General features: G+C 36.9%; 1 protein-coding gene across 2 annotated transcripts in view; it reads right to left on the bottom strand.

The window, feature by feature from the left end:
• SPTLC2 (serine palmitoyltransferase long chain base subunit 2) overlaps positions 1-17,082 on the bottom strand; it is a 64,530-nt gene that overhangs the window by 27,276 nt on the left and 20,172 nt on the right. For both annotated transcript variants that reach the window (XM_065752102.1, XM_065752111.1), the window contains exons 6-9: positions 13,212-13,305; positions 10,603-10,708; positions 9,577-9,796; positions 7,994-8,120 (exon numbers count right to left, since the gene is read on the bottom strand). In XM_065752102.1, coding sequence (XP_065608174.1) covers positions 7,994-8,120; positions 9,577-9,796; positions 10,603-10,708; positions 13,212-13,305 — 547 coding nt within the window. The remainder of the gene's footprint in view (positions 1-7,993; positions 8,121-9,576; positions 9,797-10,602; positions 10,709-13,211; positions 13,306-17,082) is intronic.

Below are 17,082 nucleotides of genomic sequence, written 5' to 3'. Positions count from 1 at the left end.
TTATAAGATATCAAGTAGTTTTTCACAAAACTTTTTCTGGGAGTTGAAGTTCTACTAAAAGCAATTTAAGTACATTTCAGAATAACGTAGATAAACAGAGTAGCTACTCAGACAGCATCAAGTAAATTATCCTGTAAGAGCTGGAACAAAATCACATTGCAAACTTAGCTTCACTCTGACACTGGCTGAAAGATATACTAAGGAACAGAGTATTATAGAATCACCAAGGTTGGAAAAGACCTACAAGATCATCCAGTCCAACTGTCCACCTATCACCAATAGTTGTTTCTAAACCATGTCCCTTAACACAATGCCCAAATGTTCCTTGAACACACACCTTCAGGGTCGGTGACTATACCACCTACCTGGGAAGCCCATTCTAGCACCTGACCATTCTTTTGGAGAAGTATTTTGTAACATCCAGCCTGAATCTACCCTGGCACAACTTAAGGCCATTCTCTCTCATTCTATCACTACAAGGAAAAAGAAGAGATCAACCCCAAGCTCACTACAACCTCCCTTCAGATAGTTATAGAAAGCAATAAAGTCTCCTCTGAGCCTCCTCTTCTCCAAACTGAACAATCCCAGCTCCCTCAGACATTCCTTATGATGCCTGTGCTCCAGACCCCTCACCAGCTTCGTTTCCCTTCTCAGGATACACTCCAGGGCCTCGATGTCTTTCTTGCAGTGATGGGCCCAAAGCTGAACACGGCACTCAAGGTGCGGCCTCATCAGTGCTGAGTACAGAGGGACAATTACTTGCCTGCTCCTGCTGGCAACTCTATTTCTGATACAAGTCAGGATGCCATTGGCCATTTTGGTCACCAGGGCACACTGCTGGCTCATGTTCAGCTGAGCATCGACCAATACCTCCATGTCTGTTTCCTCTACAGTCTTCCAGCCACTCTGCCCCAAGCCTGTACATTGTTGCGGCCAAAGTGCGAGAACCCAGCACTTGGTCTTGTTGAACCTCATCCCATTGGCTTCATCCCAGCAATCCAGCCTTCCAGATCCCTCTGTAGGGCCTCACTACCCCCAGACAGATTGACACTTCCAGCCAACTTGCTGGCATCTGCAAACTTACTGAGGATACACTCAATTGTCTACAGCAAGTGAAATTTTTTGCATAGGTGAATCTGGAAAGCAATTTATGGAGTAGAATTCATAGGAGTAGTATTTTTCATGATTCTTTCTTTATGTTTAGCTGCTTGTGTTTAATGTATTTCGTTAACTGAATCTGGTTAAACATCTGTGACATGGCTGAAAGTCATTGCATCCTAATAATTAATGATTTGCAGTCATCTTTCTTTTGAAGTTGAATATAAAATGCATTAGATCAGAAGTATCAATAATTTTAAATGAGATCAAGAGTATCACTCCAGAAAAAAAAAGTTTATGTTGCCTGAGTATACATATTACCTAACTCTGAAAGGATTTGTGAGATTGCTGGTACCACTGCTTATACACTGCACATACAAGTTGCGCATTCTCATAAATGCAGTCATGAGAATAACATTCTTCGGACTTGGGAAGTAGCAGAAACTCCCTGTTACTCTAAGTCTCCATCCTGGCATAGAAAATATTGTCCTGACTGTTAGGTCATGGTTGGACTTGATCTTTAAGATCTTTTCCAACCTGAGTGATTCTAAGATTCACAGCCATTGCTAAGACAGTTGTAAATTGACAAGACCTGCTTGACAGCTACTCTTGTGCCTTGCTGAGAAGCAACGTGCTGATCAGATTGTCCTTCTGAACTAATCAGGATGCCTCCACTGCAAAGAGGAAGAAGAAAATGAAAAATACATCATTTCAGTGAAACTTAACCTCACAAAGGAGAAAAAAACAGAACTTGATCTTATTATGGTACATTGGACACTGGAACTTAAAAAGCATATCTTTGCTCTTCACCTTGTGAATAAAACAAAGCATCAGTGGAGAGAGATGTAAACATATTCAAACCTTTGTACAATGTAAGTAAGTTGGCAGGCCAGTTGGAAGTCACCAGAGAGAAAGAACATCAGGAACACATAAAAACACCACATTTCTTTACAAGCTAAGGAATGTGCAAGCTTTGACAAAGCATGTTATATAAAGGATGTTTATAACAGACTTCCATGGAGACAGTTCAGTAGCTTTACAACATAGCAATGAGTGCAAGCTATATCTACCATCTGTTTTATGCACACAGTTTTCTACAATGGAAACTAATATCAAAGCTAATTGTGCTTTGGGACTTTAAACATCAACATAAGAAAGGTGCCATTAGAGTACAAGAGAAGATGATCAAATATATGGTTTCTTCATGGTTTTTGTTTTTTGTTTTTTTTTTTTTAACCAGGATGAGTTGCAAATAACTTATCTAGTTTAACCTAACATGACTAACTTCCTTTAGTCATTGTCAAATGTCACAAAATGCTAAACAGAAACATTTGGACTACCACTTCCAGCTGAATATCAGCTAAAAGATCAGCCAGTGATATCACTTTCACATTTTAAAGACAGCTACAGTCAAAACGTAAGGATATATTCAGTATTCAAGTTCTATTCAAGTTCACCTTAAGTCCGAGAATCACAAAAATGAGAGTGTTCTAAGAAATACTTTCATCTCCAAAGCTCATTTGCATTACCAGTACAAAATCTCTTCTAAAGCCACCCTCCTCAAAAAGAAAAAAGAAACAATAGCTATTTTACTGCTATACGTTGTTTGCATTACTGCTGCCATGCTGGAGCTCACCCTGAATTACACAGCACAGACATTCCCATATACATTGCAGCAGTAGAAATACTGTAGTAAGCCGCATTTTTTTCATCTGGGAATATACAAAAAAACTGTACCATACAATGCCCTTTAAAAAAAATGTATAGTGCTAATGTTTAACAGATACCTACATACATAAATATATAGATAATGACAAAGAAAAAGGCATTTAACATCAGACATATTGTAGGAAAAACAAAAACACCTATGGACTATATAAGGCCTCATATTTGCATGTTAACCTACCCTCGAACCAGAAGGGAAGTAATTGAGCATTTATAACCTAAGGAAAACTCGTGCTATAATAAGATCTTTCCAAAGTTGCCTAAGCCAGACTTCAAACAATCCTGCAATCTCACTAATACATCAAAAACTTGTTACTTTATATATTTTCTCCCTGTAATCTCTGAATTGAAATGGCCTTATATGTACACCACAGAATGAAGTTTTGCCACGTACCTATAATTGCAGACACTGTAATACTAGTACTTACTATTCTACAAAGAAAATCGCTGCAGCTGCTGGGACTGATGATAAGAAGCAGTATTTATGTGGGTCATTCGGGTATTTAAAACAAAAATAAAGCAACTCTGCTGTAAACTTTTTTGAATCATGAACTCAATTTCTCATTAGCCCAAAAGAGGGTGTGTGACCTTATTTTTGATTACTTCTGTTCAAATGCTTTACTTCAACATTCACACTGGCTAACAAAAATTTTAGTTACACTGCTGCTGACAATGCATGCTAGCAAGCTGCTGCTCAGTACTTCCTCCACTCCCAGAAGGAACAACGATCTACAAACATACTGTAGAAGAGTAACGCCAAGCACTGAGAGGAAAAAGGGAGCCATACATTTCAACTCAAACACAGTAAACAAACTGAAAGAAAATGAAAATACTTCAGCAAAGCCACGTTCCTAGTCTTATTTCTGTTTCAATGGATTCATGTTTAGGCTACGCAGATATAGGAACATAAATAGCATACACTGAGCTTACAAGAACAAAGCAAGTGTCAAGTGATCAAGCTTTATGAGCTTTTGCACAAACACAACATTAACTGAAGTTCAAAAGAACAGGCATTGAAGAAATCTCACATTCCAATGCAGAACACAATGGGTACTGCTCTGTTAATGTCACTAAACCTCAAAGCACCAATGGCTGAAGGATTTCTCTTCCTCGGCTCAGGTTAAAGAAGTTTTTCCAGAGGTTTGCCATGCAGAGTGCTTGGGAGGTAAGGATGCAGCAGCAAGCTGGATTTAAAAGATCCCCAGCTGGAAGCACAAATACAGAGAGTGACGTTTAAAGCTGTCAGTCCCCTGGAGAGAAGCAGGAAATTCTCTTTATAACCCCCAGAGTATTTGTTTTTTTAACTGTTTCCCAGCTCAGCTTGAGATTCTCAAGGGTAGCAACAAAAAAAGTTCTCACTTCGCTCAAATTAGTTTTGACTGAAACCTGGGTTCTCAAAGTGTTAATGAGGTGTTAAATTATCAAGTGCATTATTGGAGGAAATTCAAATGAAACTATTTTAACACTAATTGAACGTTTTCAACCTCAGCCTGTACAAGGAATATTTATTCCCCCTTCAAGCAGAAGAGCAGCCACTGCTTCCATTTGCATTTCTACTGCTAGCAATGACAAGAGACGAACTTTATTTACAAATAAGCTACAAATTATTTGGGATTATACACCAACTAATATAATTTGAGTCATGTCTTTGCTAATGCTTACTTTTACACTTACATAAATTTCTGGATCATTTTTACAAGAAAATTTTTACATCCATGTCTGACTTGAATATGACTACTTATGAGGCAGATGGTTTTAGCTGTTGAAATCATACACCCACGCAAGGGCCTAATTAAACACACAGAGGTGAATTACTAATTCCAAACTCTTCTCACTTACAATTTATAGGGATCAGGCTTAGTTTTGTTTCCAATATGGACAATATTAACATTATAGCAATGATCCAGTCTACCGAACTGCTGAGTTAGGCTCACAGTTCCCTGATAACACAGCTGGATATCCTAATTCCTGTTAGCTATAATTGGTTTGACTACATTTTTTGATCAAACTCACTCAAGTTCACTGCATAACAACAACAGTAAGATCAGAAATAATCTTTTTTAAAAATTATTAAAATTGATGATACACTACTAGTTCCTCACATCCAAGGTGCTAAGATGACAAACACCTATAAAGCTACGTGCAGCTAACTGGCTAGCCTTCAAAAGTTAGTTGTTTCTGATTGTTCAGAACTTCAGACAAACTGTGCTACTTCCACCTCCACTGCCTACAACTTCACAGCTATGTAGAATAGTAAATGTGGTTTTCTATACAGTGCTGAAGCCAACTTTCACATAAATCTGAAACGCTACCTTGTTCAAGGTGTCTCCACAACTTATTCTACAAATGCTATTTTAGTAAGTACTGATTAGGTTTGGGATATTCACCTGCTGAAAATGAGATGGATAATAGTAAACTTGTATGCATAATTAATATTACTGAATTAACCACTGACAAGTTTCTGCCATGCTTGCCTGTTTACAGCTCAGTCATAATGACTTTGAATTGAAATATCAGCACCAAAAATTAACTAGTGGCAAGAGGTCTTCTCCATCCCTTCTCCCCACTCTACTTTACTATATATCAGAACCAAATGTAATGATACACCCAAGCATATTATCACTGGGGAGTTTCCCAAAGACACGTTCACCACTCTTGAGGACTGTTCTGCTGAAGAAGTTATCAAAATGATCACAAGTTAAGCATGTTTTATTTCAAGATCACACAATGGTCTTCGAGTCAAGGGTAAGAGAAGTAATGCAAAGTGAAATAGGACAGATGTACTACAGCAACCTAGAGGAGTTCCAGAAGTAGTACTGGAAGAACTGTTACCATAAATCTGTAAAGAGGGCTCTGTCATCATTTTGTTTGTTGAAATGTTTTTTGCAGCCTGGATGAAAGGGGAAGTAATACACTTGCATTCACGTATAGATGTGTTCCTGTAACTGTTTCCAGAGACTGAGGCCTGATAGTCTCTTATATGCATCAACAGTACCTAGAATTAACAGATAGTTTGAACTGAATCCAAGACACAAGAGACTGCTGTCCCAGTTCGAGCAGTGTATTTGCAGACTGTCATTTCTATGTTCTCTGTGAACAGCCATACAACTTTCCACAGCATCTGTATTTTGCCTGTGCTTTCGATTACAAATACTTTGCTTATTCACTGGCAGCTTGCTAAAAAGATCTGAAACCAGATATTTTCTTTCATAGTTAGGTAAGGTTTTAGTAACTACACTGCCCTGTACTGAAAGTCCAGAGTCTCCAGATGTTTTATTAGATTCAGAAATAGTCCTAAACATGGGGGAAGAGAATTTTAACTTACTCTTGCAAAATAATACACAAAAAACTTTTGTCCATAAAAACTAATTACTTCCTGTGGCATATTCCTCAGCTACTGACCATCTCAATCTGAAACCACAGTTTCCACAATAGTTTGATGTCATAGAGAGTGGTTACTTTTAAAAGTAGCACTTGGTGAACAGAAACAAGAAGGTAAAGAACCCACAAAGACTTTACAAACAAGCATTCTTGAAGCCATTAGAAGAGTTAGTTGTGAATGAACACAGGGTTTGGATCTAGCTAGCAGTTTATTGTTCTGAATCAGCTCCAAGAAAAATAATTTTAAAAAAGCCCCAGAAAAAAAAAATCACTACCCTATCTCAGACCACCTTTCCCATTAGTTTAGCTTGACTAATTTAAAAGTAGTTAAAACTTCAGTAATGCTTTATTTATTCAGATATGCTTATCAGCAACCCAGCTTAACACTATTTTCTCCTACTTGTTTGCCTTCCACAATTAATAACTCCCCAGCACTATTCTACTTCAGACTTACTGTGGTCAAAGCAATTGTAGACTGTAATGTTTGAGGCTCTGAAGCACAAGTCCACAGAATCAAAACAAGTTTTTCAGCCAAATTCTTTACATGAGGAGAAGTCCTTATAGCTTTTCAGTTCGCACAATTGTAGTTTAGCTAACTTCATCTAAAGAAAATGCCTATGAAGCACTTCATTAAGCCAATCAGATATTGAAAGAAACCCAAATCAATCAATACTTGAGCAGATCATTAGCTAAGATGAGCTCAGTCACTTTTAAGACAGCAAGACCCAGCAGTTCAGCAGAACTTTTCAGGTAGCTTGACATTTGGTTAATGTCTATTCTGAGGGCATTAACAGGGACAACTCTGATTCTGAAGTTATTTTACCAGCATACTTTTCCACTGTAGGAGTTATCAGCTAAGTTAGCTGACCAGACTATCCAAGTTGAAAAATACAGTTCTTCAGTATACACCACCACCTCGTGGCCAGATGCCTGAAACTTCTATAACTGAATACATTCAAGGATTTGAATTCTAAGAGTATGTGAATTGAAAGCCACAAAGAGAACTTTGGTGAGCTACACTGCCATCCTGTGTGAGCTGCTCACATCATTTTAAGAACCCATGAAGATGGAAAAGTATCATACGTGCAAAGTGCTATACAATTTAGGGCTTCAAAGCATCCTGCACCTGTGATGTGTAAGGTTTTTGTTGTTTTTTTTTTTTTTTTTTTGCATGAAATAAATAAGAAAACACTTCTACCTATCAGGCAAATAAGTTGCATAAATTTGGCTTTTGGATTTTGCATGAATCAAGAGTTCTACAGATCTTCCCTTTTTTTTTTTTTTTTTCCACAGTAGAAATAAGAAAGAATTGAATCAAGAGGGCTGAATGTGCCTCCCTCAGTGTGTTAAATCAATGTAACTTGAATTCTGCCTCTAGCTCCTCAAGTTTAAAATGTCCTCATTTACTTTAACCAAGGTGAAAACATCAAGCTATACTGGAGATGAAAATCAAAACCATAGTCCCCTCCAGGAACTAAGCAAGACTGTAAAATATACAACAAAATACCTGAAAAGGCTGGGAAAATAACAATGATCAGGAGACCAGGAAGAGAGAGGAAAGTCTAGAAAAGCTAGATACAGAACAACAACAAAAAAATCAATACAAAACAACATTGTCCTGTGTAATCCTAGGATGACTTACCTTTAGCTCAAAATGCTTTACAACTTTATTAGGCTGATAGGCCAAGCAGGATAGTACATCTACATGAGCTAACAGACAATCATGAATGTGTTCTCTGAATGAGTTTTGTCTGGCATCTTCCACATGCTTGAAGTTTCAAAGACTCACCAAAAGTTGTACCATCTTCACCCATAATGCACTTCATGGAGGTGATGATTTGCTCCACAACAGGAGGTGATAGTGATGTTGCATACACAGCACTGTGAGAGTGAGTCCTGAGGTAATCAATAAGCTCCTACCAAAACAAAAGAGGCCATCAGACAGTGCTCTTCTAGCATTCCAGAGTAATGCTTTAACCACAAAGTAAGCTGGGCCATTTTACAAACTCCTTGAAGAACATCCTGGAAAAGAACAGGTAGCTCAAGGATTTATTTTACAGTATAAGTAATGAACAATTGAAGTGCTCAGTATAATTGCTTCCCACAAAAGTCACCAAACATGTCACAGGTTACAAAACACTACTTTCTTCCATTGACCAGCACGATCTAAATTGCATGTTTTGTTTTATTTAAGATTGCAAACTACTTCACAACTACTATTCCTGCACTTCCCAATTAAGGGTATGTTCTAGATTTGTTACAGGGTAAGGACAGGTCATATAGGAACAAAAGACAAACATACCATAAATCTAGGCTGCTTGTTGTTTACCAGTATCAAAACCTTTCATAATAACCTGACCACTCCAGTAAAATATCAAAAAAACAGTACAAGTGCCAGGACAGATTCCAACATAAAATTGTTAAGACTGCTCCGTGCACAGCAAAAGCAGGGAACATACTATAAAGATGTGGAAGCATTCAATTTAATATTATTGTCTGCCCCTTACTTCTGAAGCAATTGCGCAAATAGGGCACCTAAAATACAGTCATAAAGGACTCTGGGCTGCTTCACCTTACACCAAGGGAATTTATTTCCACTACCTTGGAAAAAGAATAAGATGGTACTTTATTCTGGTTAAGACGTCACACTCATTTTATTCCAACTGCAGTAAAAATCTCAGAAAGGAACCTCTTCAAGTCCCATCCCCATTCAGATGAAGTACGTCACTATTCACATCTAAACAATTATTGTCCCAATGGGAAAATGGTAGTGTTTTACTCTGAAGTAAAGGTTTATTATAAGTCTCATCTGAAATATACATGCAAGGACATAAGAAGGGACACATGTAACCATCTACACTAACCCTGCCAAAAAGAGGAGTTTGACAAAGGCAAATAGGCTTCCAATAGAAGAGAATCAGTACCCACATGCACAAAAGTCTTTTTCAAGAGCAAGCAGTTCAAGTTCAGAGGAAATCATCTCCATTAGGCTAAGAAATGGATTTTTTTTCTAAAAAGTTGAAAAACTCAAGCTTTTGGAACTCTTCGTGTTAATCTCATAAAAAGTAATATTGAGAAATCCCTGCTTCCTGGATTCTAACAGTTCCTAAGAAGATATTACACTCTTACCATACTTTCTGCAAACTGAGCTCTCCACTGACCACACGGAAAATATGGAATTATGAGGTATTTTACTACAATGGGCTCTCCAGCATTGAACAGACTTCTAATGTACCAGACAGTACATAAAATTATGAAACAAATGGACAACAAAGGCAATTTAAGAAACAAATCAACATTGAAACGCTTACTGAAGCACTACAACACCAGCCTGGGAGAGACATGAGATTTTGTTATTTTTCTTTTTTTTACCTTCTTGCCCCCAATGTATCCTCCAGCAGCTCCAAAGCTTTTGGTAAATGTTCCCATCATAACATCCACATCTTCAGGATTGAGTCCAAAATACTCCACTACACCCCGTCCAGTAGGACCCAGAGCACCTATACTATGAGCCTCATCAAGGTATAGATAGGATTTATACTTCTTCTTAAGGGCAATCACTTCAGGCAAACGGACTATGGATCCCTCCATACTGTTGAGAAACAGAAATTAACTGTAAGTTGACTTAATGTTTGGGGTTCTCTTTGCAGAGCCAGAAATCACTGAACTTTTTCTTTACTCTTATTAATTGTGATCACATAGAACTCTTTATATGCATTTCTGTTTGCAGAGTTGAAAAACAAATCCTCTTCGTACCTAGTGCTCAGGGTAAAAATATTTTACCTGTTTAACCTCTTTGGGATGCTGACATAATGAAAAAGCAGTAGTAGTAACAGTAAGAGGCAAAGGAATGTATTCACTGATGATTTAATAAATGAATTATCCCTTTTCTACTTCCGTCCTAATATAATTATTTTGATCTGACATTCTACTTGTCTATTGTTTCCAGGGCTATGAACGGACAGACTTTTTTCTTTGTGCTGAAGGTCACATTGATGACTTCAATGCAGTCAGTTAAACCTACTACATACTCCTACTCTCTAATAAATAAATAAATAAATAAACCTTCTCACTGCATAATTCCATTTACACTAGTATCACCCACTGATCACAGAAAGAATGTAACAAACAAGCAATTTAAGACCTCATCATTAGTTTAGATTAAATTCTACAACCTGATCTAGATGCGGTAAACATTATGATAATACCAAGTGTAGATACCGTACTACCAACAGAAAGTTCAGGATGTGAGGCATACGTACTTCAGTTTAATCTCAGATAAGAGATTCATGAAATAACTGTGAAGTTATAATATTGTTTGATTTGACAAAGGAACCCAAACACTACGCAGATAGACCTTACGCAGAGGGTCTTAGGAATAAAAAGAATAGTTTGTACCTGTATATTCCTTCCACCAAGATAAGAATTTTTTTCCAGGGCCTCCGTGTACGAGGTTGCCCATGCACAATAGCATCTTTGAGCAGCTTCTCCAGGCTTTGCATATCTGCACCAGAAATTACTGTTAAATGGTACCAAAACAGCTACTGTCGCGCTTTAACATGACTAAAGATAGCAATACTCCAAAAGCACACGAATTGCTTAGGTACAGAAGAAACCACACAGAAACCTATGCTTACTGGCTTAATCTAGCTGCAGGCCCACAGATGAGATTAAAGGGACTGAGTGATTGCACAAACTCTGATGAAGAATTAGATAATCGTAAATTAAAAGTACAAGATGTAGCACAAGCTGCCAAGAATGAGTAAGGAGGCAGGTGAAGAATGAATGTGGGGTGGAGGAAGACATCTCATTGTTAGGAAAAGAGAAGGGAATGTAAGGGGCAACAGTGTCTTTAGGTATAGAAATAAGTCATTAATGAACAAGCTCAAAGATAACCAATCCAAGCAGAAGACTGACCAAAGTGCAGAACAAGGATAACAAGTGTGTTTTTGAATCATTTCTGTTTAAAAGCTGAACAGGAAGCTACATAAACAGGGAAGAAAAAGGGAGAACTGATACAGGAAAAATGAGAATGCTAAGCATACTAGAAGCTAGGTAGATGATGATGTTGTTAGTAAACACGTAATCTGAAACCTTATTATGTTTGGCTTGACATAATCCAAGTAGACCTAAAGTATAACGTAAACAAATGCATACACATGAAATCAGTCCTGAAGAAAATAAATAGTGAGGGAAGAACAGATATAGCAGCAATTCAACCAGAAATACTAAAATGTTGAGCAAGAAACAAGCAAATACAGGGGCATGAAGAAGAGCATAAATCATGAGAAAGGTAGACTGGTAGACTAAAGCAATCTTAGGAGTAAGTGGAGCTTATGAACTAGAACTAGACTAGAAATTAGAGAGTAAAATGGGTCAACTTAACTTTTAGAACGAGTTGAGAAAAATATGAAAATCAAATAAACAGTGGAATAATCCCTGTCTCCAATATCTCTCCCACGGCAGAAAGGATGAATTTAGTGCAGCGATGGAAAATATTAGAATAAAAGCCTTCTGCTCTAATCTTTCAAGGAAAAGAAGGACTACAAAATAGGTCTAACCTTAATAAAAAGGACAAACTGCACAATGAGGAGGGGAAAAACTGAAAATCTCTCTAAAAATAATGAATGAAGCCATTAGTATCTTGGAAAAAATGTGATTAATTAAAGCAGCATAGACCATAAAAAAGATAGTACTGAAAAGACATGCAGTTTCATTGCTTGCATTTTGCCTTCTGATTCTAATCTGCTATTCCATCCTCTTTCATGGATCCCCAACAAGTAGAAAGTTTCTAGAATAACCAATAGTCACACCATTGCTAGTTTGTACCCTATAATCCCACATCTGTTCTTCCTTGTAATGCCAGGGCTTCTAAGACCTTCTCACATAATACCCAGGACTATATTTTCTTGAGTGTTCCCTAAAATTCTGCAATGTGGGACAATATTCAGAAGTATGCTTATACGAATACAGAAGATGAATGCAAAGCTTTTGTGATCTCGCCCAGCAACCAAACAGTGCTGTAATCAAGACTGATGAAGAACAAGGACAACAAAAAAAGTGTTACCAGTACACTCTGTACTTCTTTAAGGAAAAGTACTCAAACAACAGAGAATAAGCAAATAAAGACAAAAGAAACAAGAAACACAATGAAGGACCTACCATCAAGTAGGACAAGGAAAGAAAAAAAACTAGCCACCTAAGCTTTGCTGACACTATCAGAGATTTCAAAGGAAGAAGAGTCAAAGTGATCTCAGAGAATGATATTATGAAAAGTGTGTTATGAGTTACAAGTAACTGAAGAATGAAGGTAGTGACTTCATGAATTAAGAAGATGGTACATTTTTCACAGAGTCTAAGAGGAAAAAAGTATTTTTTTTATTTGAAAAATAAAATTTCTCTTTTGGAGGAGGCTGAAACTAGCAAAATGACAATTCTAAGTATCTGTTTCTGAAAAACACAAAGCAAGTAACAGTTAATCTGTGCTTCATATCCCGAAATCCCCTTTATACTACTTTGTATGTACACACAGTTGTCAAGCTTAGCCATGACATCTTTATTCTAAAGGTTTTGTTAATGTAGGATCATGCTAGCATTTGGTCCTAAAATTTAAAACTTCCCTACTCCCTCACATCACAACCTAGACCACTACAAGACCATGTTATGTGACATGGACTATTAGATGAGTTTAACAGTCCTGAGCTATCCAAGTAACAAGAAGCTACATTAGAACACCACTGCCCCTAAACCTGCCAGAGAGCAAAGTTGTGTTCTTCATATGCAGAGATGCAAGTCAGCACAGCTTAATGATGAAAGCACTACCATTTGAGACTGAATACATTAAATAATTTCCAAATCACAATGACTAAATAGTAGTAGCAGTCTTTTGATCTTTCAGGCAACCAGCAATCGATTTAATAAATCAAATGGGATTTCCAACTATTAGAAGAGTTTCCACCTGATCTGAAGGCCCAGCAGAAAGGTGAAGTCCACCACTTGTTACTTACTGTTGTGCTTAAAGATTCGAATAGCTGCTCCTGACAGTCTTGCCCCAAGCACTAGAGATGCATGGTTCAGTTCATCACTCAAAATTAGACAGCCCTGAATTAGAAGGGAAAAGAGAAAGATATTGAAAAAGTTATCTTTCACAGTCAAGCATACAACACCTTTCAGCTCTGAATTGCACAGAGATAATTTAAGAACAAAAACCCCCCCAGCAACGGAAGGAAAAAAAAAGCCAACATAAATGCAGCTGGTTCAGGCAAGACTAGCTAAGAAATGATTTGCAGTCTTGATGTGGTAAATAAAGACATACAACAGCCATTAGCTTAAATAATTACTTGTTTTACCACCCAAAGTCCTACAGTTAAGCATGTCTGAACGTTTCACGATGACAATTAGTATACATCCTTCAGTACAGCCTCATAAAACAGAAAGCAGAGTAACAAGACTACAGCTATACTAATAAATAAATCCCAGAGCACCCAATTCCTGTAATAATGGCTTTATCGTTAAGCTGCAATATTTCTCACTTAAGAGGTAACCACTGACTAAAGTCATGTTCAGAACGGTACCGAAAAGACTAACTTCCTTTATGACCAGTATACAGTACCTTGTATGTTACCTCAATCTATAAGAGACACAAATTGAAAAATAACAGCAAGGAGAGACGTTCATAAGTTTCCTGAAGCCTTTAAACATAAAATGCATTCATTTATTCAAAAAAGGGGAAAAAATAGTCTTTTGAAAAAATATCAGAATTGGATATGCCTGTTTTGAGAGCAGCAATGATTACAGGTCAACAGGTGACATGGTGAACATTTTATCACATAGTGTAGCTGTGGAGTACAGAAATTAACACTGGGGGATTAGTTTGTAAGAGTGTGATAGTATTTCTAAACAGCCTTGGCTCCTACCAACAACTATGCAAATCCATTGCATCTCTAGCAATTACTTTTGCTAAGTTAAAAATACAGAAAGTGTGTTGAGATGCTGAAGATTTGAGACTAAACATACATCCATTTTGAGTTTATCTATGGACAGTGGAGGGAAGAGTAAAGAATCTTTTTCTATGAGAGTTACTAGAACAAACTGTGGAAAGGTACTGCCTACAGTTACATAAGGTGGTATCATACACAACTGGAATATTTTTTCTGCAGTAAAGGAAATTTTGCAAGGGAACTGCAGTGTATCTAGAAGCATTCCACGTTTTTGGAAGGCTCAAGACTGCTATTCCCCAGTGTTCCAAATGCTGTTACAGGAAAGGTTCATTCTGTGTATTTCATGGACTTGGGCATGAGTGCTGAAATCTTCAACTAGTATTTGCTCTTCAGAACTACTATACAGGAGAAGAGAACATATATTATGTTACTGGTTGCTACTGTTAAGCATAAATATCACAAAACCTGAATATAACAATCCAGTACTAACATCCTTCATAAAGTGTTGGGAATATTAAAAATATATATATAAAAAAGAAGTTGAAAATGAGAATAGACCCATTAAATAGAAATATGAGCATTTGGCAGAGATACAACATACTGATGAGCAGCCTCATTTTGGCCTAATATAAAGGAATATTCCATTAGATTAAAAAATAAATTAATAAATTAAAACTCGAGTCTAAGTAACCTAATATTTCTTGCTGCTTGAGAAATACAAGTGACCAAAGAAATCACTGATTCAGTACAGCAATTGCTGATAATCATATTTAAAGCTGAGGAGTGCTGATACCACAGAGAAGCTTTGGTTGCATTTATCAGCAAACTTATTTGTGAGAGAACAGCCAGGAGGAGACCAACACTAATTAAAGACTGCCAGAAACATATGCCAGTGAAGTTCCTACCATACATGTTCTACAAGGCAGACATGGAAACTTAAATAAAAGCCACATTACAAAGCACTACACAAATGAATTAAAGAATTCAGATCTAATCACTTAATTTCTAACTGAATATACGTGGAAGCTCATTTGATTGTTTACTTAATAGCCAAAATAAGATCCTTCAAGCACTGCTACTCTAGCTCTGTTATTTACACTCTGACAGACTAGAGCTATGATTCAAAGCTCTGGGCTACAGGTACACGCTGTTATTAGTTACTGCAACAACAGTAATGACACTTGCTTCAAATTAGGCAAGTTTCAGAGCCTAGCATTACCTCAAATGGTCTAACTACTTCTGACTGTACAACCCTTAAGTCTCACATTACTTGTAGTCCTCACTCAGCATACTTGGCAATAGCCATACTAGGCACCTGATAACATGACTGATAACAGTGGATTTCTCCTGAAAATTGCAATGTGCAGGAAGACCTGGCATTTAGTGATGCCATAACAGTGCTAAAATATAACCTTCAACGTATAAAAACAATACTTGTTTTCAGCATCCACTTAGTAGAAGCTGCTGTTAAGAAGGCTGGGTAATGCTGCTGAAGGTTTTGAATTCCTTTTGTTAACCAGATTTTGGAGGTAGAGTTGAAGTCAAACTAGTGACTGTCAAAGAAACTGCTCGTGGCCAAAATGCCATTATTGATGCTATTACAAATGCCATTACTGATTTTATTTGCCAAATCTTCAGGTATCAAGAAACACTGTATCCAAAAATTTATCTACAACCTGAGATGAAAACTCAGAAGCTTAAGGAAGAACGGAGGTCTCTAGGCTTTAGTGAGGACTCTAACAAAACACTGCCAAACAGGCTGTGTGCAAACAGCCAATCCTGCGCCAAGCGGTGCCAGATTCCAAGATTTGATTTATGTGTACCTTTATGTGCAGACAATGGAAAAAAAAAAAATCAATGCAGTGAGGAACAACTTTGGGCAGTCAAAAAAAAAAAAAGCAGCATTTAGTGAATGTTCCAAATAATAAAATTGCTCATTTAAGAAGATTTTTTTTTTCAGAAGTGTTTTCTGTTTGGAATATTCACTTGAGTACCAGTGTGCTTCTAGGCTTATGAGATTAAAGCTTCTTACTTAGCTATTTAATACTTAGCGTAGACTGTTGTATCCAAGTACAAGAGTTAGATTACTAAACATGCAAGTTACGTACATGAAACAGCTACAATACATAATTTGGAATTAACTGTTCTGATTCTTGATTGTTAAAAACATTCACATGTGACAACTAAAGAATTGAGTAAGGTATCTTAAGAGCATTCTGATAAGCTACTACAGATAGAAAACAGAATCAGATATGTGTAAGTAGACTTCTAAATTCAAAAGTTCAAAGAAATTATGAATTGTTTTTCTGGTGAAGAAAAAAATCAGGGAGATATGGGAAGAAAAACAGCAAAAAGCAAATAAAAGACATTACGATACGCTGTTAAAAACTATAGCACTGAAGAAGTATTTGACTCTAAAAAATGTGAAACACTGAATTTCTCTCTAGCATCAGATTTTAAAAAAGTCTCTCTAGAGAAATTATCTCACATTTGAAACATAATAGGACAAAAGCAAAGAGGCATTAAGTAGACTGTGCTGCTTCAGAGTTGCAAATATGACAAATGTGAAGACACTACAGCTACTGAATGAAGAAAATCACCACAAGGAAAAGTTGCCAGGAAGAAGTGTAGCAATTTTATCATCTGTAGAAAGCGATATCAGGAAACGGAAAAATAAGTTAGTGAAATAAAGGAAAACTAGTTCACTACACAAGGACTAATACATCTGTAATACTACACTAAGTGTGAATAATCTTCAAAGAGAAAAAAATTGTTTCAGTACTTCTATTATTTTGCTCAGCTTAGAAGCTAAGTATATACTTTGCATCAGAAGACACAAAGAACTATGTTCCATTTCATTTTCCAATACCTTAAACTGGTTTGAGATGCAAAACAGTCAGGTTGCTTTGTATACTGTTTTTATGGGGCACAGTAGTAT

Source organism: Cyrtonyx montezumae, unplaced genomic scaffold, assembly GCF_038088225.1.
Source record: "Cyrtonyx montezumae isolate F1298 unplaced genomic scaffold, pur_monq_1.0 scaffold_10, whole genome shotgun sequence".
Classification (NCBI taxonomy): Eukaryota; Metazoa; Chordata; class Aves; order Galliformes; family Odontophoridae; genus Cyrtonyx; species Cyrtonyx montezumae.
Note: the sequence above shows the minus strand (reverse complement) of the source record. Positions and strands in the feature narration are given on the sequence as shown.